The following is a 27,163-nucleotide window of genomic DNA, read 5'->3' as shown; positions in this document are numbered from 1 at the left end:
CTCAGACCCAGATGCACACTAAAGTCACCTGGGAGCCTAGGCCCCACCAAGACCAGCAAGGGGGCGCCAGGAAGTTCTCACCTGCATCCAAGCTCGAAAACGGCCGGCGTGGAAGCTTGCTCTGTGGGCCACAGGCCCAGTGCCACGGGGTAGACAGAACACAGAGGGTGTGTGCCGCATGGATGGGAAGGAAGCAAGCTCAGACTCAGGCTGCCCCTCCCCTGCGTGGTAGGGTTTGCTGACTGCTTGAAAGTGTGTGTGACAGACCGCACACAGGGACAACCCTGAATTGCTGTGCTGATGTCGGGAAATGGGGTTGGCATTAGGAGGGCCAGATTTAAGGCCAAGTGCTGCAGAAGAGGGGTGTGTTCGTGCATTAGTTTTCAAGCATGCTGAATGTGAGACGTCTAGAAATGCATAGGTAGAAAGTTCTAGAAGGCCAGAGGACAGAATGCCTGGAAGTGCCAGAGAAGTCAGGCCTAGACGTTCCAGTTTCTGAGTCAGCACTGCATGTAGCCGCTGAGACCCTGCAGAGAGAGTGTGTGGAGGGGGGAGAGCAGGAGCCACATGGGGACCCATCAACACTTCGGAGAAGGAGGAGAGGGACAAGGAGGGAATGATGCTAGGAGTCCAGCAAGGGCTGGTGGACAGAGGCCCATCCATCCCGAGGGGAGGTAGATGTGCCACAAAGGGCAGGGCGTGAGGCTGAGACACGGAGCGGAGCGCGGGCCGCTCAGGGAGGCGTAGACGAGGAGAGCACAGTTATGGGAGACTTTTCCCTCTGCAGACATAAGTGAAATTAGTCTGTAAGTTTTGTTTATTTTTATTGTTTGTTTTAGTATATTGTCTGGATTTGATACCAGACTTATGATAGTTGTGCTTTTCCTTTGTTATTATGCTCTGGACCAATTTTTGCATCCCAGGGATAATTTGGCTCAGACAATATGGAAGGACTCACCTGTTAAAGCCGCTGGGTCCAGTGTCACTTTTACAGATTGTATGTCATCAACTTTTTAAAAATTTCTTCATTGGTTATTGATATTTTTAGGTTTTCCTTAAACCTGTTGTGATCATTTTTACGCTTCCAGAGTATTATCCATTTTCTTAAAATCTTGACTTTGTTAGCACAGAGTTTAGTACTTTAATTAAAACATGTGAGTGTGTGTATAAAATACAATTTAGATATTTGTTTCTCATTATTTTTCCCCTTTAGATACTTGGCAACTGCATATCTCATCTTGGCCTCTACAGAAAAAAACTACTCTGTGGTGTTGTAAATCTGACCATTTCCTAACTTACTTATGTCAACGATTTATAGAGTCCTCGCTGGTCTAGGCTTTTCATACTTACGTCAGATAAACACTCGAAAACTTGTGTCCTCGTGGGCTTGTTTCCTGGGGAGCCCGGCCTACTGATTCTGACTTGTGTTTCTATCATTACTTCCTTCTTGTCTTACTTGGCTCATTCCGTTGTTTTTCTGGCTTCTTTCGTTGATGCTTTATCTTCTTATTTATTAACAACGACATTTAAGGCCGTAATTATGCCTCTGATTATAATTTTGACACATTTGTTATGAAATGCTCCCATTCAAAATTTTTCAAATGAATTACTGTTTTTCTAGTTCTAATTTTATTCTTTAAAAGTGTATTTAAGGGGTGCCTGGGTGGCTCAGTCGGTTAAGCGTCCCACTTCAGCTCAGGTCGTGATCTTACCGCTCGTGAGTTCGAACCCTGCATCGGGCTCCCTGCTGTCAGCGCAGATCCTGCTTCGGATCCTCTGTTTCCCTCTCTCTCTGCCCCTTCCCTGCTCATGCTCTCTCTCTCTGTCTCTCTCTCTCTCCCTCTCTCTCTCTCAAAAATAAACAAACAAAAAATCAAAAAAGGTGTATTTAAGAAAAAAGTTGGATATTCATTAGTTGCATTGCTCTTTTCAGTTTTACGATCATACATAGCATGTCCCATGAGCTTTAAAAACAGGATTTTATAGATCTGATTATTTGCGTCTGTTCTATTTACCTATGTTCTCTACTCTGACAGTGCAGTCACTCATTCATCCCACAAATACTTAATGATTCTCTGCGATGTGCTGGGCAATATAACTGTGCCTTTTGTTCCTGTTTTTTATACACAGTGAATTCCAACTTATCAAAACACTTGGGAGCTCATATGACTCTTCATTTGTCTTATCTGGATCCAGAGTAAAAGGATAAAGCCTTTCCATCTGTTCTCTTGTGAACGCTCTTTCTAATATTTAAGGTTTCCTTCTTGTTGGCTGAACTCCCTTGGTGGGCAAGGGGGAGTCCAGGGCCCTGGGTCAAAGTTGGGTGTGAGAATGGGTCTGGACATCACTCTGAGAGCAGCTGGGAATCATGCAGAATGTAAGTCAGTATTCATGACGAGATGGACCGAGGATCATGGAGCCTCTCGGAAACAAGCATTTACTCAGAAGGCCCCAAATGGGGATGTGCGGTCTCTCAGGGGCTGAGGCAGAGGGTCTAACTTGGGACCCCCAGGGAAGAAAGCTGGTTTGGGAGGTAGGACCTGGGAAGACCCTGGAACCTGGGGACAAAAGCACCTGTGTAGACCCTCTGTGCGGTTCTTGAAACCACTTAGCTGGTTTTAGCCACTTCTAGTGAAAATAAATTTAAACTTGCATCAAAGATGGAAAGCTCCACACAGTCCTTCAGGGTTCATGTTCTAAACATTAATTTTTATTCTTCAGTTCTGTCCACATAGGTGGTGTTACAGGAGTTTGGGTGCACCCAGAAGAAACCCCAAAAGTTGTCATCCTGTAGACACCCCCGATTTTCTTGTGATTTGCCTCATTCTCTTAAAAGTCGGCTGTGTGAAAGTTTCCTGTCTGCTAAGCACTGCACGCTGCACGTAATCACGGTTCTCAGTTGTTGCTACATGGCTGTTCTGTGCTTTGTTCTGTGAGACTTCCCCAGTGCTGCCTTCCACTGAGGTCTCTAGCTCGCCCTGGGGTCTGCTCTGCTTTGCAAAGGCCTTAGCAGAGGCAATTTGCAAATGACCGAATTAACCCTTCTTAAGTGATTGAAAACATAAGATGGGGAAAATCTAAACCAGCTTTAAGCAAAGTAATATAAATTGAAATGTGTATATTCCTCTTTTTTTCTCTTATTCCTTTTTTTTTTTTAGTGAACACATAAAAAATTTTTAATTCATACCTATCTCAATGTCCAGCTCATGCATTGTGTCCTGTTCCTCGTGGGTGGGGCCCTTCTCTCACTCATCCTGTACCCAAAGCACCTTGCTCGGTGTCTGGTTCCAATTAAGTGCTCAGTAATGGGTTGAGCAGAATGAATTAAATTAACCAGTAATACCACAAGTTCAGCAAGAAATAAAAATCTTACATAAGAAATTGGGGGTAAAAACTTCCCACTACAAATCACCCAAAAATACTAAGTAAGGTATAACAATGCTGCTTTAAAATGCACAGCTGAGATTTCAAGAAAGTAAAAAAAAAAAAAAAAAAAAAAAATCTCAATAAAAGAGCTGAGAACAGGTGCCAGGCAACAGGGGCGGCTGGTTCCCAGGGCAACTGCTGGGTCATCATGAAGAGCTGGGATGAACGGCTTCCCGGTGCAGACGGTGGTGGGCGGCTGGAGTTGAGAGCTAGACCAAAAATCAGACCACGGAGGTGACAAAGACAATTTTCTTACCTGCATTTGCTTTCCAGGAGGAAAATCTAAAAATCTGTCACCACAGGTGTGTCCCCCCGAAAGCTGGGTTTTCCCATTTGTGTCTTCTGCCTGGTACAGAAACCCTAAGCTGGGACATTCACGTAAAGTGTCCTGAACTGGACGCAGCAGGGGTGCCCGGCTCCAGTACACAGGTGCTTCTGGAAGGAAGCATCTTCACCCAGGCCTCAAGTGCCCACAGACCAAGTCCGAGGACAAGCTTGTCTCCCCAGTGCACAAACTACACAAAGAAGGAGCCACTGTGTGTGCAAGTCCGCAGGTACCAAAGTGAGGCTACGTCCTCAAAGCTTCAAATAATGAAGTGAGCAGGCATGAGTGCATCTGAAATGTTTTTGAAAAAGTGGAAATTAAAAATATAAACCTGAAACAAGATGCTGTAGCCAGACCTTATCTGGAAAAAAATCGACCTAAAAATAAAAGTCAGGAAGATATATTACATAGGAGCTCAGAGGCAGGCTCTGCAGTGAGGAGCGTGGGCACCAGGGACGCAGCACCAGATGCGGTAGGGAGAGGGAACCGCTCGGGAGGACAGCTGGTCAGTCTGACGGCAGGCCTGGCAGGAGAACATGCCATGGCTAACAGCCCGGGTGATGCACCAGTTCTCCAATGCGGAGAGCAGGACCACCCCAAATACAGAGAGAAGGCCACGGCCAGGCAATGGTGCCGATGCCAGAAAATGCCAGAGACCAAGAACAGACGGCCCCCTGCATGCACAAGAGCAACAGGATAGACAGCAGGTGCCTTCCAAGGGCCTGGAGAAGATGACCGTCCACTCAGACTGTGCTGAAGCTGAACTTCCACCCAAAAATGAAAGGGAAGGAGACATCTCAGAAAAACAAACCAACAGGATCCACAACCAGCAAACCCTCATTAAAAATGCCCAAGGAGGGGCGCCTGGGTGGCGCAGTCGGTTAAGCGTCCGACTTCAGCCAGGTCACGATCTCGCGGTCCGTGAGTTCGAGCCCCGCGTCGGGCTCTGGGCTGATGGCTCAGAGCCTGGAGCCTGTTTCCGATTCTGTGTCTCCCTCTCTCTCTCTGCCCCTCCCCCGTTCATGCTCTATCTCTCTCTGTCCCAAAAATAAATAAACGTTGAAAAGAAAAAAAAAATGCCCAAGGAATGTGCTTCAGGGGAGACTATGAAGCCAGAAAGAAGAACTGAGAATCAAATAATGTAAGCATAAATAAATAGATAGATAGATAGATAGATAGATAGATAGATAAGGAAGCCTAGCAAAGACTTGACTATTTAAAGCAACAGTAGGGACGTCTGGGGGGCTCAGTTGGTTAAGTGTCTGACTTTGGCTCAGGTCATGATCTCACAGCTCGTGGGTTCGTGTCCTGCATTGGGCTCTGTGCTGACAGCTCAGAGCCTGGAACCTGTTTCAGATTCTGTGTCTCCTCTCTCTCTGCCCCTCCCCTGCTCACGCTCTGTCTCTCTGTCAAAAATAAAATTAAAAACATAAAAAAAAATTAAAGCAATGGTAAAATTAGGCAGAAGGCACTAAAAAACAAGGTAAAGTAAATACTGGACAGCAAATAACACAGTTGACGGGGAGATAAAAGTTACACGCAGCACGTGCACAGAATAAAACTAAAACATCAGCGCAATAGCACGAGGTACTGATCACATGCACACACCCTGTGAGGGCATCATGGGGGTCAGCACCCCAGCATAAGCAAGTTACCTGGGGCATCCCCGGGGTCTGACTCAGTTGTCGTCCTGGTTTTGGTGATTGTTGGTAGGAATATTATAGATGTATTATATTATAGATGTATTATATGTATATAACATATAACGTTTATTATAGATATATAGATGTATTATATTAATATGTATGTAACATATTACATGTTATGTATACATTAGATATTATATGATATGTATACATTATATTGTCTTCTATGCTTTTGGTAGGTTTAAAATATTGCATTTTCCATTATTTAATGTGATCTCTGACCACAAAACAAAATCCCCAGTCCTATTTATAATCCCTCACTCAGTACAGAGAATACAAAATGGACAAAGACTTAAAGTTAGAGTTTTCAAAGACACTTTCAGAATGCCAGCATGCCCTCGCCTCTCTTCTTGAGCTAAAAAGAATGCCAACAGTGTTATCACAGGTGCAGACTCCTTAAAGTTTAAAACGGGGATCTTGGTTTGCGTCTTAAGGTTCAACAAGGAAAAATCCTCCTGATATCAGATAATACATTAGCTTCCAAGGTCGAACTTCAAGCTAACCTTGATTGTCTGAACTATTTGAGAGGCTAGACTAATTTATTTCATTTTCTCATTAAATCTTAACTAGAAACTCATTTTTCCAAATATTATAGTCTACTTCTGAGATATGTCATTACAGTATTGAGCCTCCAATAACAAGGGTAACAGAGGGGGAAAACCCTTGTTGAAGGCATCACCTTGATGTTAAGAACAACACAGGGATGGGTGGTGGGTGCAGGCCAGCCTACAGGGGTCCGCTGGCCTGTGGCAGTGGCCGAGCCCCGTGAAGCTGCAGGAACAAAGGCCTCATCGGGCCACCCCTCCTGCCCCAGACTGCACCAGAGTTAGCTCAATGACCCCAGGGTGAGGGCTCTGCTCAGTGTGTCCCTGGTGGGCACAACCCCTCTCTACAGTTTAGAACTAAGCTGGTGTGAACCGGGCTATGGAGAAATCAGGGCCAGTGCAGAATGTCCCGTGATCCCCACTCCCAGGGCCCAGGGCAGTGTAAACCCAGTAAGGTCAGAATACATTTGCAAAACCAGCCAGTTCCTGTGGTTGCTGGGGCTCTCTCACAGGAAGCACCCCTCCAAACCCCTCTGGTCTCAGCAGCAGAACAGTGATCAGACAGTGAAGCTGGGAACCCCTTCAGGTCAGTCTTCTCCTTGCTCCATACAAAGTCATCCACAATGAATTTTAAGGAAAAAGGTGGGCATTTAAAGAGGTGAATAAAATGTCTGGGTTCAGAATGGAGGTGGGCTTGGGCACCTGGGTGGCTCAGTCGGGTAAGCATATGACTTCGGCTCAGGTCAGGATCTCACGGTTCGTGGGTTCAAGCCCCACATCAGCTCTGCTAACAGCTCGGAGCCTGGAACTTGCTTCAGATTCTGTCTCCATCTCCCTCTGCCCCTCCCCCGCTTGGACTCTATCTCTGTCTCTCAAAAATGAATAAGCATTAAGAAGAATGGAGGTGGGCTGTGAAGTGACACTGTCTCTCGTGTGCCCGGCCATCAGCAGCCAAGAGCCCTGCATGAAAGGAAGCATGTGGCCGGAGGTGGGAACCTATGCTTTGTCCACTGCTGGCCACCAAAAGCTCACACGTGTGTTTTTCTTTCTTTGCAGATTGCGTTTTACGTTCTGGTGAAAGCCATTTACACGCTGGGCTACAGTGTCTCCCTGATTTCCCTGACAACCGGAAGCATAATTCTTTGCCTCTTCAGGTAAGTGTCAGAAATGAGCAGTTCTGCAGTCTGAGACCAGAAATTGTCCATTTAAGCCGTCTAGGCCCATCAGAGGAGGACAGAAGGTCACTGCCTCCAAGCCCTCTCTCTCTGTGTTAAATCAATAAAACTCCCTCGGGGAATGCTTGTGTGAAATATGATGCTAATATTTACATTTTTATTTAACTATTCTGCATTTCTTATATAAAGAGATAATACTGCCTTTGGACAAGAATTCAGTTCAACTGCTGTTTACTGAATGTTAGCCATTGTGCAAATCTTTTGAAAATACAGAAGCAATGTGATCTCGCCCTTGCTACTCAGAAAGCAGCTACATTTGGGGCATCAGTGCTTTATTAAGAGACACTACACTGTGGTCAAGAATATGAAAGCAGGGGTCAGACTGCCTGGGTTCAAATCCTGGGTCAGTCTCTTAGTAGCTGTGTGACCTTGGACAAATTACTTAACCTGTCTATGACCTGTAAAGTGTGGGTGCTAGTGAAGCTCTGTGGCATGCAGTCAGCACTCTAAATTTTGCGTTATTCACCTGCTGGTGAGGTTAGAGTTCCCCCCGACCTGAACCGCTGGTAGGTCTTTTCAGTAACTAACAACATACACTGTATACAGCTGGTTGGTCAGGGTTAGAGTTAGAGGCTTTGGTTTCAGAACAGAAGCTTTTGGCTTGAAAAGCTTGAGTATCACTAGCACTAAATAAACTGGATGATATCCCACTTATTTTAACAGGGATTTAATCTATTTATCTTCACACAGATTAGTTCAAACGTTGGCCAGTATTCAGATAAAATCAAAGATAAAACAAATGGAATATTTTATAAACTAACAGACAGCCCATTAGGAGATCCATACTTGGAAGTAAACAAGTGAAAACTGATGAAGAACGCAGCTGAGAATCCCTTCAAATGTAATAAAGTCGTTTATTTTTTTCAGGCATCTCAAACATATCTAGAGGGTAGTAATTCTCAGAAAGAGTACGTCAGTACCTTTAATCCAGAACTGTGTGGGGTAGTCACCATCATATTCTAGTTCTGAAAAGAAAAGGAACAACTCTGGTGCAACATTGATATCTGTTCTGTCTTTTGTATTTTATTATGTATTTTTAAATCTTTAAATGGTTAAAGATTAAAGAAAAAGAAAGGAAAAATGTAGGGAGGTAAGCTGGTGACTCGATAAGGGTAACTTGAACTAGAAGAATTTCAGCTTGTGTTTAAAGAGTTCCCATCTTGAACAATCCGTATCCGTGGCATTGGCGATTTCTCTCAGATTTGTGATACATGACATACTGAATTAGCCAGCCTAATGGCATTTTGGAAGTTTTGCAAACGTGGATGTGGGTCCTTCAGAGAATCTCAGATGGCATCATGAGCATCAAACAGTCTTTTATACATGGACCTCGTTAGTCACCCACTGGTGACACTTGGTTAGGAAAGGACATGTCTGCTTCGGTGTCATTCTGCTGCTGGTTCGGAGGGTCACGGCCGCCAGGAAAAGTGTCCAGAGCTGATGTGTAAGCCCTCAGGTCCGCCTCCACCTTGGGTCACAGAGGCGCTTACGCTGCTGCCTCCATCTGTCAGCTGTGCTTATGTGTCCCATGCCACAAGTGTCGATTTCAAACTCCCGACTGTAAAAATAACTCCATTTCCAACCCAGTAATGCCACTCAGGAAACAGAATTACTTACAGTCGTGGAACACTTGCTGTTCATAGTGGCCTCATAGCTAAGAAAGCATGAAGTAACCACGTTCTTCTTTTACAAACACAGAAACGGCGTGACGTATCTCCTACGCCAAGTCCAAAGTGCAGCATAGACTTGAATAACAAACACACGACCTAGTCTTGCGTGGGATTCGCTGGGTGGTCGTCGCAGCCACCATCTTTGAGTGCGTGTGAGGTCCACGCACTTGACAAAGCAGCTCCAATCCCACGAGCCCAGGAGTAACCGCGCCGGTTGCTAACACAGACCACACCACACACTCTATAGGTGTTTATTAACTCAGTCCTTACATTAGCTCAGGCAGGGAAGTGCCACTGCTGTCCCCGTCCTACCCTCGAGAGGAGGGCAGCCCACAGAGGTGCCGAGCACCCAGCTTGCAGAACTGGACAGATGCGCCACCGCCCGCCCCTCCCTCCACCCTCGGGAGTTGTTGGGGTTCCGTTCTAGCCGCCGAGCCTGAGCGGGCTCCAGCGCGGCTTCTCTGGAGGCCACGGTCTCCGCTCCACCCTTCATCCAGTGCAGATCCATACTCGGAAGCGAAATGTTACACTGAGCGCTGAGGGATAAAGGACTCAGCTAAGAAACTCAGCAAATGTGATTTATTTGGATTCAGTGTGTGTTCACCTCTGAGTGACAGCGATAAACCCCCCACTGCACTCAGGGGAATGTCATGGGTGAGAGAGAGTGAGAAGGAGAAAAAAGAAGAGGAGAGGAGACGAGAGGGGAAGGGAAGGGGAGGGAAGGAGAGAAGGGAGGGGAGGGGAAGGGAAGGGGAGGGGAGGGGGAGGGAAGGGAAGGGAAGGGAGGGGAAGGGAAGGGAGGGGAGGGGAGGAGAGGGGGAAGAAAAGAGAGGGGAAGGGAGGGGAAGGGAAGGGGAGGGGAGGGAAGGGAGGGGACGGGAGGGAAGGGAGGGGATTAGAGGAAAGGAAGGGAGGGGAGGGGAGGGGAGGGAAAGGAAGGGAAGGGAAGGGAGAACGGTGGTTTGAGAGATGAGTGAATGCAGCCAGCCCGAGGGGCAGTGGGCGCAAAGAGGCCGCTTTCCAGGAGAGCTGTTCCCGCGAGGAGCAGGCTTTCACACGCATTGCCTATTTCCTTCAATTTGTTGAATATTTTTATTAATTTTCCCCTTTAAGGTTGTTATACATTCTGTTCTTCTTCTAGGCATCACCCCAAAATTGCAACACGCATCCTCGTCTCCTAGGAGTTAACCTCCAATTGCTGTTTTTACCACTTCCCCATCAATTCGAGACTTTACAACATTTTAATTCCACTTACCCCCACCCATGCCTTTTGTGTTTTGTGCTGTATTTTATTTTTTTTATTTTTTTTTTAATTTTTTTTTTTTTCAACGTTTATTTATTTTTGGGACAGAGAGAGACAGAGCATGAACGGGGGAGGGGCAGAGAGAGAGGGAGACACAGAATCAGAAACAGGCTCCAGGCTCCGAGCCATCAGCCCAGAGCCCGACGCGGGGCTCGAACTCACGGACCGCGAGATCGTGACCTGGCTGAAGTCGGACGCTTAACCGACTGCGCCACCCAGGCGCCCCTTGTGCTGTATTTTAATCCGACGTCTATTTTAAGGCCATAGGTCATTATAGTTGCCGTCATTTAGAGTCAGTATCTATTTGGAGACGTCTTCATCTTCCCCGAGTTCCTTCCTGTATTTCGTGTCTCCACCTGGGGTCCTTCCCCTTCTGCCTGACGACCCCCTTCGGTATCTGTCAGCACAGGCCTGCCAGCAATGACTCCTCGTGGTTTTTGATTGCCTGCGATCGCTTTAATTTTGCCTTCCTTTGAGAATATTTTCAAGAGTGTTGAATTCCTTATCGGCAGCTATTTTCTGTCATCACGTTAAACATGAGCCTCGTTTTTCTTTTTAAAGTCAGCTGCCAGTCTCACTGCTGCTGCTCTGAAGGGATGCGTCGTTTTCCCCAGACGCCTCGAGGGTTTTGTTTGGTCTCGGGTTTTCAGCAGCTGCACCATCATGGGACTTAATGCGGTTTCCTTGGTATTTCTCCTTCTCGGGGTTAATAACATTCCTTTAATCTGTTACTGGGTTTTACTAGTTTCCAAAATTCTTACCTAGTATTCTTTAAATATTGCTTCTTCCTTTTTTGTCTCCTGTTTCTCAAACCGTACTGTCATGGGTTCAGGGTTTTCACCATTTTCCCTTATATTTCCTACACTTTTTCTGTGCTTTCCCTCATTTTGTCTCCGCTTTAATCTGTACTTACTCCACTGATATGTTTTCTAATTCAGAGTATTCTCATGTACTACGTCTGACCTAACATCAGACTCAGCTATTTGTTCATTTCAGGGTTCTTTCTGAGTTTTCAGTGTTCCATTTGATTGTTACAATCAATTCCGTTCTTTAATACAATTCTCCACCTCTTCATCAGTTTTCTTGACTATGTAAATCTGAGCAAGACAGTGCCTGTCTTAAAATGCCAGTATCTGAATCTCCTTCTATTCCCTGGGGTTTTTGTTGCATTTGATCATTAGCTCCTGTTCCCGGCACGCCTTGTACTTCATTTTTGAAATTACAAATAATTAAATTATAGAGGCTTTGGGTGATATCTTGCTACAGAGAGGATTTAATTTTTCTAGCAAGATTGGCAGATCACCCTGAGCCACTCGGGGGTTCAGCTGATTTGAGACCATGTCTCAAGCTTTGGGAAGTCTGTTGTTTCTGGTTTGTCATAGTTCCTAGACCATAGCTCTCCCCGGGTTTCTAATTAAAGCCCAGGAGCGCCTCTGTTCCTGCAGACCCTGAATCCCAGTAGCCGTTGCTCAGTGCGTGAGATTGCTAACATTTCTTCCCAGCCTTACTTCCTTAGCCACTGCTTTGGCCTCATCCCTTGGCCTCTCACCCAGCACGGCACACCTTGTGTGGGTAGCTGCCTCACATGAGGAGACCCGAGGCGGAGGGAGGACGTAGGGTGCATCTCGGTGTCTCCCTTCTCGCCTGGGTCTTGGTCCTCTAGGTCCTGGCCACTCTGGCCACAATCCTGAGTCCTCAGGTGGCTTTCTGAAATCACACTGACCCCTTGGGGGGAGGTGGTCAGATAAGCTGCTTCTTTCCAGCCTCTCATGCAAGACTTCTGCGGTGTGTTTTCTAATGTCCTTCAAAAATGGCACCTTTACTTAACCCTAAAGATCTAGTAGTGACTGTGGGAGTGCGCTTGTGTGAAGCTTGCTTCCTGAGGGCTCTGAATTAAAAGTCCACGTCAAATCAAATGCCCAGATAAGTGTTCTCCAGAGCAGAATTTAAGTGGTACAAGAGAATTAGAAACAAAATGTTCCAAGCACTTTTTAGAGAAGCAAGGTATCATTAAAGTTGAGTTCCAAGGCAGATCACTGCTATGGGCCTCGCAGGAAATTGGCTGTGAGGAGGTGGGGTCTCGGCGGCTGGAAGTGGGCACACGCCATTGCAGGCTCCGGACTCGGCACCGTTTGCTTTACAGTGTTATCCTGAAATCCTATTTCACGACCCCAGCCTGAGGAGCTCATCAGAAATAAAGGAAAAGCTTGATGTAGAAAACTAGTTACCATAATGCAAAACTGAAAACATCCCAAATATACAGTAAGGAACAGTAACTTCCATACAAAAAGAAGAAAACCTTAAGATTAAAGCCACATAGGTAATTGTTAATGTGTTCACAACATCCGAGATTGATTATCTAACCCTCCCCCCCCACCCCATCCCTGCCTCCCACCCCTCATCCCTGCCTCCCCCACCCCTCATCCCTGCCTCCCCCACCCCTCATCCCTGCCTCTCCCACCCCTCATCCCTGCCTTCCCCATCCCTCATCCCTGCCTCCCCCATCCCTCATCCCTGCCTCCCCCACCCCTCATCCCTGCCTCCCCCACCCCTCATCCCTGCCTTCCCCACCACAGGAAGCTGCATTGTACCCGGAACTACATCCACCTGAACCTGTTCCTCTCCTTCATCCTAAGAGCCATCTCAGTGTTGGTCAAGGACGATATTCTGTACTCCAGCTCAGGCACGCTGCACTGCCTTGACCAGCCATCCTCCTGGGTAAGGCTATCCCTGTGAGCAGGATCCTGTCACTGAGGGGAGGGTGGCCTTTGTGAACGGCCCCAGAGCCCTTTGCCTCCTTACTGCCCCACCCCTTTGTCTCTGTCCCCAGCTCACACTGTGATGAAGTCCCATAGCCAGCACACAGGGGTCTCTGAGGCACTGGTGAAGGCAAGGGGTCAGGCCCAAGAAGCGCAGGGGCCTGGCCAAGAGGCTGGGTCTCAGAGCAGGTCCAGGTGGGCAGTGGAGACGAAGGCGCACTCACCTTTGTCTCACCTGCAATGACAAAGGCACCTGCAATGTCCCAGGCACCTCCAGAGGCTGGAGGTCACGGGCCTTGAGCACTGAAGCCCAGGCAGAGGCAGAACAACACAAGGGCACTGCCTCCAGTGATCAGCAGCCGCTCTGGGCTAGAAAACCCGATGCAGATGCACAACGCCATGATTTTCAGCCCAAGTCTCCCAGATGATGAGCATAGGTGCTTCCATGGGTTGCTGGGAGGAAGTCACCTGTGTGGTGAATGAACTCCTTCCTGCAGCACTTGCTGGGAGCCCAGTGCGCATCTGTGAGTGTGCCTGGGCCCAGCTCTTTGATACAAGGGAGGCCGTGCCAATGATTTCTAGAGATGCACACCACTGGTGCCGCTCTTCGCCCCTGGCTGTGTTCGTGGTGGGTGTTGGCGGGCCTTTAGTGCTTGGTGCGTTTACTGTGCCCTCCGATACGCAAGTCCCTCCACTAAGTTTCCTCTGCGGCCGCACAATGCAGTGTCCTCAGGGCCTTGGGCTCCGGTGCCTCAGTCTGGATCTGACCGCAGGCTCTGAGGCTGGCCCCTGTCTTCCTAAGGAGCCAGCATGCCGGCTCTCCTCGCGAGTTCCAAGCAGATGGACTCATCTGCGTGGCACTGTGGCTCTGGACTGAACAGATTGGAATTAGTTGTAAGACAGTGAAGCCTTTTGTAACATCACAGAACATCAGCTGTTTCCGAGGCTGCAGGTGAACGTATTTCTGGGGATAATCAGCTCATAACACACTTGGACTGAGTTAATAAAAGGAGTTTGCTGTAATAATAAAATTAACACAAGATCCTTCACCTAGCAAACTCCCACCCCTGAGGGGACATTAGGGCCCCTGGGGCTCACGCCCCACCATGGAATCTCCCACGTAGGTGACAAGGGGTGAGCCCCAAAGCCAGTCCGGGCTCTCCTCTTGCTGAGAAACCTCCACTCTCTTCTCTGGGGGGCCTCAAAGCTCTGCTGGAAGAAGCCCTCCTTCCTCTGCTTCTTATTAAAGGACTGGGCCCTGGTGGGGCATCCAGCCCGGGGCTGTGCTCCCAGACACATAGACAAGACCTGGTGGGCTCCTGAGGGGCAGGGGAGTGACGGAGACCAGAGGGAGCAAGTGCCCTGCCATTGCCCACCGCACCCCGCCTGCCCCTACACTGGGAATCACAGACCCCTTCACCATTCCCAACATTTGGGGCCTCGCCCAGCCATTTCTCGAGAGTCTTAGAGGACAAGGCTCTTTGCACGGACACTGAGGCTGAGTGCCCAGTGACCTTCCAGAGAGCAATTTGTGAATGAGGACACAGGCTGAGGGAAGCCCAGCAGCTGGGTGGACTCGATGGGGCTGCAGGCAGGGCTCAAGCCACAGGTGCACAGCACGCTCTGGCATTAAAGATCCCCCAAGGATCCAGGTCTGAGGACTGAAGTGTGAGAAGGAGGGAGCGGGGACAGGGTCCCCCTGCCCAGTCCCCAGCTGCACCCCTCCAGCACGGTGCCACTGAGCTGTGTGCCAACAGAGGAAAGAAGGCAGGAGAGAAGGAGGACCGCGTCTTCCTTCTTATTGTGCCCAGAGAATTGGAGGTTTTGCGTAAGTTAGTCAGAGATGCAGTCAGCCCGCAGCATGAGGCACAGAAAAAACATCTTTTCTTACAGTTGCATTTGTGTGGACATTTTTGTTCTCAGCTGGGTTTGATCAAACCAACATTATGCTCCCAGGACGAACACAGGGCACATCTCCTCCACATAGGGCCAGGAGTCTGTTTCTCAAGACATTTGCAGGACCGGGAACCCGACAGAGTCTGTTTCCTTCCAAGAGAAGGCTTCTCCCTCCACCGGCCCCTCTCTCTACACGCCCTGGACGTAACAGTGACCCTTGGGCTCAGTGTGTCTCCTCCTGGCTGCCGAGGGGGCTGGCACAGGCAGTCTATTCGCACTGAGACCAGAACAGATGGCATGTGTAGTTGACAAGGATTCTCAAAAACCCACCCTCGGGCTTTCCAAGGTGCTCCCTGAGAGCCCGAGTGTAGCCTGCCCCAGGGAGGGCTTGGGTCGGGACGTACGTGGCAACTATGAGCTCTGCAATGAAGCCATAACATCTAAACAGGGATGCACCCAGCCCAGAGCTAAGTTCTGACCTGGCCACTGCCTGCTGCCCCAGGGGGGCTGAGGATAGGATGGGAGGCACAGACTCAGGCTGGAGGCTGAGCGTCTGCACATCATGGAGGCTCCTGGGCCCCCCGAGTGGCTGTGCCAGTCCACGGCCCAGGTCAGAATGGCCGGGGTCAGGAGGAAGGGAGTGAGTGAGAGTGTGCACACGCACATGCATGCAAACATATACATGCATGCTCACAGAGGTACACACCTGCATGAACACAGGTACTGGTGTGCAGACACACGTGCACACACACAGTCACAAGCATGGGTGCACCCACAGGGGGACTCACACACACAGGAACACACATGTACCTTCAGACTTTACTCTGTCCGTGCTCGGATCTATGCTTGAAAGGACTGCTGGTCTGGGCTTTGCGTGGTGCGATGGGAGCCCCACATCCTCTAGTGTGGCACTGCTGTGACACCGGACACGTGTGAAGCTGCACAAGGGGGCATTACCACAGGCACACAGCTCTGTCGCTTGTCGTGCCAGGCCCACACATGCGCCAAGGGCCACGCTCACCCCGTAGCCCTCTGCTTCACGGTGTTTTCACACATTGAAATAGCCTCTTTTTTTGTGGTTTTTAACCAACAACTACAGATGCCGTAAGTCTCCCAGGGACTAGGGACACACCTTACATTTCTGCACGGTGAGGCGTGTTACTCATTCTTACCTTTGACAACCTGGAGGCGGGTTCAGCTTTTCCTGTTCTCTCCAGGGAGTCGGGCCTCGAGGCCAAGCGTCTCGTGTTCTATCATAAAGCCAAACAGGGGGCAGTGCCCCACCTCCAGTTCCCTACCACCGCCCAGCTCCGCACACATGGCCTCCTTCTCTGCACGGCTTTGCCTGGCGATTGTCTGGCCTCTGGAAAGGCATAGTCTAGTCTAGAGACAATGAACAACCACGTGGGTGCCTGGATGCTGACCCTCAGCAGGAGCCCCCGGCTTGCTCCCCTTGACTCCAGCCATGCACACTGGTGGGAGGCTCCGGGACCAGGGGACGGGCCTTGGCCCATGCACCTGTGTGTGTGTGTGTGTGTGTGTGTGTGTGTGTGTGCTGTCTGGGCTGCAGCGTGTTCCGGAGGCGCTCCTGCCACGCTGTCTGCCCTGAGGGATGCAGTTTGAAACCACCACCCAGGAAGGGGAGGTCAGCAGAGAGCTTGTCACTGCAGACCTCCTGTCCGTACACTGTGCTGATGGTCAAGGAACAAATGAGAAGAAAGGCAGAGACGGCGTTTTCGCTATTTTACCAAGACAATGGAGTCGAGTTAAACAGGCTTTTCCTGCGTCTCTCTTCCTCAAGCGGCAGGACACCATGGCAACCCTCCAAGTCCCCTGGTGTGTCACATCGAATGGTGGCACAATAGTGTAGCGTGTGGACGTGACCTTATTTCATCGTCCCACCAGTTACAAGCACCACAAACGTCAGTGCACACGTGTCTTCATGCACCGTGTTCTTCCCTCAGAAGGAAGTCACGAGGGACCGCGGACCAGAGGGCACGTGTATTTAAAAACTGAAGCAAACATTGCCGCTTGGCTTTCCCAGAGGTCAATGACGTGCAGCTTTTCAGAGCTTTGCCGTCTGGTGGGCGCGGAACACGCACTTCTGTGGCACGAAGTCACAAGTTCACTTCGGTTAGTTTCCCTGCTCCCGTACTTGAGTCCCCACATGCGCCTCTCCGCTCACAGCACCCGGGTCATGACATTCTGCGGGTGGTTTCCACGTGCCAGCCCTGCTCCCGGCCCTGCGGGCATCTGGCCCTCAGCCTCAACTAGCCGCAACCACTCTCCGTGCAGCACCTTACAAAGATAAGCTGAGCCTTGCCCTACTTAGGAAAGAGAGACCGGAACAGGGTCAGGGTGGGAAGACCGGAGAGAGTGCAGGGGCATCTTCAGTGGGCCACCTGGTTAACGCTCCCATCAGCCCCGGGCACCAGCTTGGAAGGGCTACCGTGAGTTTCCTGTAAGCACATCAACCCCCAAATACACAGGTCAGCATGTCAGTATATCCACATACGCACACGTGTATCTACCTCATATACGTATACAGAACATCCGCGTGTCTCGGTATATCCACATGTATGTGAGCATATCCACATCTATAGAGGTATACTCACGCATATATCAAATATACCCACACATACACATAAGCACGTGCATCTCCATCGCACCTGGATACATATGTATTCGGGAGGGGAGGCAGCAGAGATATAGAAGAATAGAAATGAAGTCCTGATCGTTTTAGTACACTTGAACAAACTTACTGACTAAAAGCCTCAATTTCATATTTGCTCAAGAGGCTAAAACACCCGTACGTTCATGTGAAGGTCTGAGAGGTTAAAATACATTTATTTTATATGCTGTGTGGTTGTTCCCAGTGAAAGCTCTCAAAATGCCTGGGGACATGAGGGCTTGCTGGATTCCCTTGTTCTGCCCTTGACTTTTCTGTCTCCTCTCGAGTGGGTGGTGAGGACGAGCAGGGCAGGTAGGTGAGCAGAGGGTGGGGGCGCAGGGGGCACAGGCGGGTGTGCTCACCGCCACAGTCCCACAGCTCGCTGCCTTCAGAGGCGTCTGTGGACATCTGCCTCCTGCCCGTGTTTCTCTTCCAGCAAGTTCTGGGTCCCAGGGTTGTGGACGCCAGGGGCCTCACTCTAACACCGCTGTGCTGGTGTCCTCAGCTCGTCACACAGACGTGTGCCTGCTTGTGCGCTGGAGCGCCTCTGCCCACCGTGAGCTGTCTTCTCATGGCCTGAACATGTTCTCTTGCTCTGTCCGTGACTTTCCAGGTCGGCTGCAAGCTGAGCCTGGTGCTTTTCCAGTACTGCATCATGGCGAACTTCTACTGGCTGCTGGTGGAGGGGCTGTACCTGCACACCCTCCTGGTGGCCATATTTTCCCCCGGCCGACGCTTCGTGGCCTATCTCCTAATCGGATGGGGTAAGGACTGTCCTCCCCGTGTGTGCCCGACACCCTGTCTCCCACCCAGGCCTCTGTTCCTGCCCCTCTCATCTATAAACGCAGACCTCCCCGTTCAGAAAACCCTTTCCTGCCCCTGTACGATGCACTCCAGGTCCTATTAGGAGGGGCTTTTCTCGGGTGACTAGGTTCCTGGAGACAACACCTGCATATTTCTGGGAATCAGGAAGCTGGTTTAAAGCTATTCTAAGCTCCCACTCCTGGGGCTCCCCCAGTGGTGGGAAAGTCAGAAAGAAGGGCCTTGGAGGAGAAAGCCCTCTACCAGGAGGTCCCAATGACATGCCAGGTAGCAGGAGCCTCCACTAGTCAGGACTGGCAGGGCTGCGAAGCCACGAGACACCCACGTTCACAGCGAGGGTCCCCTCTTGCGATCATTGCCACACTCCAGCCCACAGTAACCACACTCACGATGCACCGTGACGCATTCCACCCAGAGAAGCTCCAGCTTTCAAACACGTGTATCGTCACTGCTTTGTAAGGCATGAGCATAAACTTCTGTGTGCTTCTGAAGCGTTTCCGCTTGATCTTTCCGTCAGAAAGCCCTTGTCCTTGCCGACTCCGGTAAAGGAGGGTGCACAGCTGCTAACTAGCGCGGGGTTGGGGGGAATCTGGTGTCTTTCTGCAGGCATCCCCACCATCTGCACAGGCGCATGGACCGCGGCCAGGCTCTCCTTAGAAGACACAGGGTGAGTGCTGTGTTCATACCTCTGCCCTTAAAATGAGATTGAGCTGTGCTGGCTACTTGCTGGCATCGTTACGTCTTTGGAAACTAGAAAGAAGCTTATTATCTGCTTGGAAGGCAGGTTTGCATTTGCAGTGGCAGCCACGCGGAGAGTAACGCGGCCATCATTTGAACACCCCCCATGGGGAAGACCTTGACCTTCACAAGGGAGGAATTGTTTGGGGCGGGAGCGTTTGGAGAAGATGCGTGTGAGGGATGGGAACCGAACCAGGTCCTGCGCGAAGCTGGGGTTGGGATAACGCAGGCAGAGAGGGGAGGAGCATTAGGTAGGAGAAGCAGTGTTCACAAAAGGGAACCAAGCAAAACGCAGGCGCTGTTTGCCCGGAGCCAAGTATGGAGGGGGGACCAGTTGAAGACCAGGTTGAAATGGCCAGCGGGAGTGCAGCTCTCTGAGATAGTTGTTCTCTAAAATGCAGCGTGAGCGGGGCCCAAATCTCCTCTGTTTCACGTACACAGTGAGCTGGATCATGGCCCCACACTCAGGTGCCACCGGTTCCCCCCATGAATGTTGTGCCTCATAAAGGGTTCTCAGGGTTTACCACTTATCTACTCCTGGTAACAAACCGCCCTGAAACTCAGCGGCTTACATAATCACGGTTTACATGGTGTGTTTCTGTGCACATGGCATTCTTCTGGCCTCAGCCCGGCTTGCTCACACACCACGGGCACCTGCCTGGTCGGCCGAGAGCTGGCGAGTCTGAGGCAGCGCCAGCCGGAAGGCTCCTTTCTGTCCTGCAGGTTCCAAGGGCTCCACATCCTACTGCCAAAACCAGCTAAGATTCAGAGGCATGGATTGGTCTCTGCCCTTGCTGGGAGGGGCTGCAGAGCCCCACTGTGGGGGTGTGGGTGACAGACGGAATAATGGAGACACTCGCAAGCACCCCATCCTAGTTCCTACTGGGGACCACCCTTACGCTGAAGACCGAGAATGGAGACACCCTGCTAGACAGACACTCCTAGCTGTGCCTGCCTCAGTTGTTCCAGAGGCATTTTGACCCTTCATTCAAGATACAAATACAGGGGCGCCTGGGGGGCTTGAGTTGAGCATCGGACTTCGGCTCAGGTCATGATCTCGCAGTCGGGGAGCTCGAGCCCCACGTTGGGCTCTGTGCCGACAGCACAGAGCCTGGAGCCCGTTTCAGATTCTGTGTCTCCCTCTCTCTGTCACCCCTCCAATCATTATTTCTCTCTCTCTCTCTCTCAAAAATAAATAAACTTAAGAAAGACACAAATACAAAACATTTGGGAGGTGAGAGGAAATTAATTTTCGGGAGAGAAACTTCCCTTTTCTGATGTTGGCTGGCGTGAACACGAGCTACGCGTCAGGGGCGAGGCCACAGGCAGTGCACGGACCCTTGTGTGCTTGGTTTGTGGATGAATCAGAGGTAACATGATTTTCCTTCTCTCTTTTCAATAGTTGCTGGGATACCAATGACCACAGTGTTCCCTGGTGGGTTATACGAACACCAATTTTAATATCTATTATAGTAAGTAATTCCGGTATCGAAACATGAGTTATCCCTCGGGTTGCACATTTGGGCAGAGAAGGAGCCCCTTTCCCTGTACTGAATATAAACAGCCCTGTTCTCCTCGGTCTTGGAGAACCGCACACAAGAGGCCCGGCCCCTCCCCGCAGTCACAGAGGTGGACTCGTCCCCCTTCAGGATGAGATCTCAGTGGGGGGGGGGCAGCGGAGAGAGCTGCATGTTCCCCTGTGGGGAAGGAGGACTGTGGGAGTCAGGTCACAATGTTAGGGCTCACTTGCTTTTCCCTCTAACATCCCTTGACATCTCACATCGCAAATTCACTCGTGAGACACGAGGCAGTCAAGAGACAAGGCTGCAACTTTGGGGAAGACCCGGGCTGGGCAGGGCTCCTGAGCTTCTGCGACAGGTGCCTGGAGCTCTGTCCCAGGCAAGGAGACGACCCAGGGGGGCTGACACATCCTGGCCACACCCACCTCACATACAACATGTTGTCTCTATTTGTGCAGGTCAATTTTGTCCTTTTTGTTAGTATTATACGGATTTTACTCCAGAAGTTGACATCCCCAGACGTCGGCGGCAACGACCAGTCACAGTATAAGTGAGTATGTGTGTGGGTCCAAGGGCTGAGCTGCCTGGAAACCGAGAGTGGGGAGGACGGGCATGTATGGAGAGCAGAGACACTAGAGTCCTGGGTCTGTGCACCAAGAAACGGCCCAGGTTCTCCCCCTTCAGGGGCAGGACTGTGCTCGTGGCTAATTCAGCAGTGTCTTCTCTAGCGGGGGGGGGGGGGGGGGGGGCGGTTGCCATGGTGCCCTGGTTATTATTCGGGGCAAGCCTCCGTCTTTCATTTCAGCATGGATATCCTCTAGTGAGCTTGCTTACCGAAGCATTTGCCCACTTTTCTGTTTTGTAATCTGCCTGTTCTCCTTGGCCACACATTATTTGTGTTTTATGCTTAATTCTTCCTCCCCATCAGACCACGCGGTTCACGCTGGCACCTAATGCCAGGTTTGTGCCTCATAGTAACTCACGTTTCTTGGCTGAGTAATGACATGAAGACGGTAATCACCTTGGGGAAGAGAGCAGAGGCTAAGTAACTCACCCACAGTCATCCAGCTAATTAATGAGGACCTGAAGACTATAAAAGAACTTAAAGATTCTATAAATTTCTATCAAGAATTTATGGAGAAAAAGTAAAGCCCGCATCTCTGTTATAAAGTGGACAATGGCGTGGAGTGGTTGGTCCAGCCCGTGGGAGCCTCAGGATCAGGTAGACCAGGTTTGGAATCTCAGCCACCCAGAGCTGTGTGACCTGGGCAGGTTATCTGACTAGTGGCCGGGGGTGGCCCCACGCAGCTGTCTCCTTCCTCTCCACCCTTTAGACAACAGGAGTGGACCTAGAAGCCAGACAGACAGCATCTCTCGTGGTCAGAGGCCCGGTGCTGGGTTTACAGACCAGCCAGAGGCCTTGGGGATGTGACTCCACTGCTCTCTGCCTCAGTTTCCTCATCTGTAAAGTGGAAATAATAGTAATTGTCACTAAGGTATGAAGATTAACTGAGTTAATATTTTAAAGACATTTAGTCCCCGGCACTAGTAAGTATTGTGGGGAAGTCTGGTAAACAGATACATCTGCTTGTGCCCCGGGGCACGTGAAATCCAAGGAACCGCTGTCTCTGCCCAGCCCGTCAGAGGAGGCTGCATAAAAGGCCAGACCTAGAGATGGGATCCCACATCGAACCACGAAGGATAAACCTGGAGGTCCTGGAGCCCACCCACACTTGCAGCTCAGGGCTGGGACTGTCCTCGGTTGCCCTAGAAACTGAAATTTTGATTCGGGGACAGTCTGGTCTAGCTCCCATGCTGACCTTTTCTGCGGGTTCTTTGGGAGTGTTCATTAGGTAGGTCTTAGAGATACTTGCTTGTACTTTAGAAACAAAAATAAGTGGGGAGATAGAATCTGTTCTTTTTCCAGGATAGCAAAAAAGGCAGAGCACGTCTGTGACGCTGACCTCTGGTTGTATCTTGATGTCTCTTCTCTGTAACTATTGTTATAACAGTAGCAGTAACAGAACAGGACCAGCCTCGCTGGAAGTCCCGCTAGAGACAAGCATCATAGCAAGCTGCCGAGGTGCATAGTACGGGAGGGCGTTCAGACAGGCTCCCGTCTCACAGTGAACGGAAGGACACAGGCCCCCACCCAGCCCCGCCTTCTGTCCACAGGCTAATGCTGAACCGAGGCGTCAAGGGCAGCAACCTTGTAAGGCTAGACGTCTGGGGCTGTGAAGGGGCAATGCTCGCTGATGGGCCGTCCTCTGCGACGAGGCCTAGGCCATACCCCGGGCTTCTGGGGTTTGTGCAGATTGCATGAAATAAGAGACACCCTGCTTTTTGTAAATGCCACAGGATGTGGTATTTTGTTGTGAGGGAAATCAGAAGAGATGGAAACTTCCAGAACTTACATCCCAGGCTCTAGGTGCTAGCTTTGAAGCATGTGCCTCAAAAATAGGTGAAGAAATTCATGACTTTTTCTAAGCATTGGGTAAGGTCAACGAACTAGAGAAGGTCGGGGGGGGGGGAGGCCTCCCCCCTCATCTCCCTCACCATGAGGCTGCGGGGTGTTCATTAGGGCGTCTTGACCTGCACGCACATCACCAGGTGGCCTGACAGGCCTGGGGCCAAGACCCTCATTCTTGACCAGCCCCGACTTGACCCCAATGCTCCTGACGCAGACGTTGTTGGAGTTGCAAGGGTCAAATTTGGCCACACACTGGAACCAGCCAGAACTGCCAGGGCCAGTGCTGCCCACAGAGACCTGATTTAATAGAAGTGAGGAGGCTGGACTGAGCCGTTTGAATCCCTGCATGATGGTCACGTGCAGTGGTGAGAGTTCCCGGCTCAGGGCAGTGGTTCTCAAAGCAGGGTTCCCAGTCAGCAGCCGTGGCACCTCTGGGAATCTGATAGAAATGCAGATTCTCAGATGACACCCCAGACCTCAGAGCCGGCAGCCCGAAGGCGGAGCTGGCCCTCCAGGTGGCTCTGGTGCGGCTGCGGCTCCAGAAGCACTGGCTTGGAGACGGAGACTGTGTTTGCTCAGGGGATGGGGACGGGGACACAGACAACAGGTGCAACTGTGGGGAGGGCAGAGGCGAGCCCAGCACATGATGCAGTGAGCGGAAGATCTGCTTTCTGACCTGAGCGGGGAGGGCGGGAATGTGACGGACAGAGGGTTTGCACGTGCAACACGGAACGCGTGGGACCCAGAGCGTGGGTCGCCGCCCTGCTGCCACACGTTGCGCTCAGCTGCACCCCTGCTGAGTCTGCTCTTCCGATCCCAGAGTAAAACTCTGCCCTTCAGGTGCCGGTGATGGGCCCCGACCCCGGGGCACTAAGGCCCCTCAGGCCGGCGTCGCACTTGGCGAACTCGTCGGGACGTCGTCTCCGAACTCGCCCGGGCGTGCTCGCTTTCCTCCCCACCTTGGCACACCCTGACCGTGGCGGGGGCGGGGGTGTCGCTTAAGTCCGTGAGATACGAGGCCCGGCCGGGGGAGGCCCTGGCCGTGGGCCTGCGTGCACGTGGCGGCACAGGCCTGAGCTCGGCGCCCTTCCCTTTGGTGCAGGAGGCTGACCAAGTCCACTCTGCTGCTCATCCCACTGTTTGGAGTGCACTATATGGTGTTTGCCGTGTTTCCTATTGGCATCTCCTCCAAATACCAGATACTGTTTGAACTGTGCATCGGATCGTTTCAGGTACACCTGGGAAGGGACCGTGCCCTCCCCCCAGCTTGGCGAGTGGCCCCTGACGACCCTTTCTCATTTTCAGGGCCTGGTGGTGGCGGTTCTCTACTGTTTTCTCAACAGTGAAGTACGTGCCCTGTCACAGCAGGTGACATTCAGCTTGTGCGGGATTTCCTCATGTGCCCCCCCCCCACCTGAACGAGGGTCCAGGTCTGCTGTCGGGCAGCCCCAGTGCCCCTGATGGCCACGGCCGCCTCCTTCTCTCCACACCAGCAGTGCCGGTGGCCCTGGCCTCCCCTGGCCCTGCTCGGGAAGGCTCTCCGGCTGGGTGGTTGGGAGGGACCCTGCCCCTCTGCACGGTCACCATCTTGCTCCTTGACCCTGGACATGGGGCCGAGTGGGGAGGGAGGGACACACAGGTGAGAATCCTGCTCCCTGAGTTCGCAGCCCACATCTCATCAGCACGTCCATGCGTGAGCCCCTCTGAGCCCTGCTCTGCCCGCTGAATGCCATTTCCCACGTCCTTCCTGTCCTGCGGCTCTGTGTACCTGCTCACCACATCCCTCTCCCTTCCATCAATTCAAACACGCTTCACCTCTGTCACTGGGCTCCCAAGTACCGACTCCCCACCCGATGTCAGGAAAACCCCCGGTTCCTTCTGTTTTGTCTCCTCTCCTCCCGGAGCTCGCTGTTGGGGTGGCGCCTTCTGTCGGGGCCGACCCGGCCCAAGGGGCCTCTCTCGAGGGCACCCGAGTTTACGTTTCCAAGCTCACACCCCGTGTGACCCCCACTTCCTCATTGCCTTGCCCCCACCGCAGGTGCAGAGTGAGCTGAAGAGGAAGTGGCGGGGCTGGTGTCCGAGCCAGCCCTGCGGCCGGGACCACAGGTTCCACGGCTCGTCCGTCTCGAGGAACGGCTCAGAGAGTGCCCTGCAGCTCCACCGGGGCTCCTGTGCCCCGTCCTTCCTGCAGACAGAGACCTCGGTCATCTAGCGTGCCACCACACTGCAGACTCCCCAGAGCCCTCGTGCCTCCCCCGGAGCCAGCACCGTAGAGAAATCCTCCATAACATGATGGGGCTGGCCTCTGCTCACCCATCACGGGACTGGGTTACGTTGTAACTGGGTCTTGAGTCCAGTTAGTGTTAAACTCCAGCAGGTAGGTCATTTTGCTCGTAATGTCGTCTGGCCAAATGGACCCATTTTCAAAGAGAACAGGGAGACAGAGACGGCCCCTGACCAGAACTCGGGTCCAACTGTAATGGGAAGAAATCAAGGGGGTTTTCTCACCTCGATGCCAGTTCTGGGCAGGAGGCAGTGGCCTGACCTGGGGGCTGGGCCCTCCCTCTGCATGACCCCCACCACTGGCCGGTCCCCACTTGGGCAGCCCTCTCGTCTGCAGGACTCATGCACAGAAGCCCTTTGAGGATTTCCGTGAGACTCTGGCCAGTCCAGGTGGAACCTGCCCCTGCTGGGCGCCCCTGCTTTTCCCCTCCTGCCCCAGGGCCTCCTCTCCCTGCTTGTCCACCAGGACAGCCGGCTTGGCCCAAGGAAAGTGCAGACACAGCTGTCAGATAGCAGGAGGGGTGGCACATCACCCCTCAAGGGCACCTGCGCTCTGTGAGGGGCCCTCAACCACTGAAACAGACTCTTCCTGAGGCCACTTCAGGCCTCTTCCCCCAAGAGCAGTGAGAAGGCTGGGCTTGTGGGATCTGGGCATCGGGGCGACAGAGACACTAGACATTTTATTTAGTGGGAGCAGACACTTATTCTCCTCTTAATGAAAATCATCTTACAGTCATTTCTGTTTAAATGGAGAATTAGTCTAACAAAATATAAAAATGTGTCGAGTGCTCCTGTCCAGAATTGACAAGCAGCAGTCCTAGCTTCCAGTTCCCTTGATGTCTACAGACTTGGAGAGAGGTCTGGGTGGCTGAGCAACCACAGAGGGAGCAGGAAGTCAGCGAGCAGACCGAGGCCACACTGTCCCGGCCCTAACCCTGCACACCCAATAGACGGGCGTTCTGCCCAAACCCCGTCCGGCTGCTGCACTCAGTTCCTCAACCCTTTTTATGATACCGCTGCCCCCCAAAATGAGGCCACTAAGTCTTCTTCCTGAGGCACCACAGACCGAGGCCACAGGGCCAACGGCCTCAATGGCCGGTGCCAGGGAGTGGGGTGGGGCAGACGGGGGCAGGCCAGGGTGGAAGCCGCTAGTCTTGGGTCCCGCAGCTCAAGTTGGTGTGTGTAAAAGGCCTGGACAGACAGGGACGCAGGGCGGCTGTGTTCAGAGGCCACCTGGAGCCAGGGCCCCCACCTCAGATGATTTACTGTAACCGGGTCCACGTGACCAGCAGAGAGCCAGACCCAGGCTTATGTGGGGCCGCAGGCTGTGCTCCTGCGTTAGACATGCACCGGCCATCCAGGGACCTTCTCCTCAGCCGGCAGGGCCCAGGCCCAGTGAGGCGTCGACCGGTCTGTCTTGCCTGGGAACGGGAAGGGGGACGGGAAATTGAATATTTACTGACAGCAGGAGCTGGTGGTCTAAGAATCAACATGTGTCGTCTTAAATGTTGTCAATGTGTATGGAACACCCACAAGTCACATGTGGAAACTTCAATAAAACCCCATTTCCTATCTGTAGGCTGGTAGACTCACTCTGCAAGTCCCGTGGTCCTCGGGTCTCACACTGATGAGAGGTTGCACTTTTTAGCTGAGCACCATCACCTTCAGGGGAAATCCACACCTAAAGCGGAGCTCTGATAGAGGAGGGAAAGGAGAAGGCATTGGCACCTTCACGGCCGCTGGAAACAGCCACCCTTCCCCAAGGCACTTAGGCCGCCTTCCAGGACATCCTCC

At 51.6% G+C, this 27,163-nt stretch overlaps 1 protein-coding gene across 2 annotated transcripts in view; it reads left to right on the top strand.

Moving 5' to 3' along the window:
- The window catches only part of VIPR2 (vasoactive intestinal peptide receptor 2), a 70,309-nt gene extending 43,362 nt beyond the window's left edge, over positions 1-26,947 (top strand). For both annotated transcript variants that reach the window (XM_045496366.1, XM_045496365.1), the window contains 9 exons: positions 7,059-7,156; positions 12,787-12,928; positions 18,150-18,300; positions 18,965-19,025; positions 20,499-20,568; positions 21,075-21,166; positions 24,189-24,318; positions 24,392-24,433; positions 25,125-26,947. In XM_045496366.1, the coding sequence (XP_045352322.1) occupies positions 7,059-7,156; positions 12,787-12,928; positions 18,150-18,300; positions 18,965-19,025; positions 20,499-20,568; positions 21,075-21,166; positions 24,189-24,318; positions 24,392-24,433; positions 25,125-25,298 (960 nt within the window). In that variant the 3' untranslated portion in view covers positions 25,299-26,947. The remainder of the gene's footprint in view (positions 1-7,058; positions 7,157-12,786; positions 12,929-18,149; positions 18,301-18,964; positions 19,026-20,498; positions 20,569-21,074; positions 21,167-24,188; positions 24,319-24,391; positions 24,434-25,124) is intronic.
- Positions 26,948-27,163: the final 216 nt, after the last annotated feature.

Source organism: Leopardus geoffroyi, chromosome A2 (assembly GCF_018350155.1).
Source record: "Leopardus geoffroyi isolate Oge1 chromosome A2, O.geoffroyi_Oge1_pat1.0, whole genome shotgun sequence".
Taxonomy (NCBI): domain Eukaryota; kingdom Metazoa; phylum Chordata; class Mammalia; order Carnivora; family Felidae; genus Leopardus; species Leopardus geoffroyi.
This window is presented reverse-complemented; position numbering and strand designations above follow the sequence as displayed.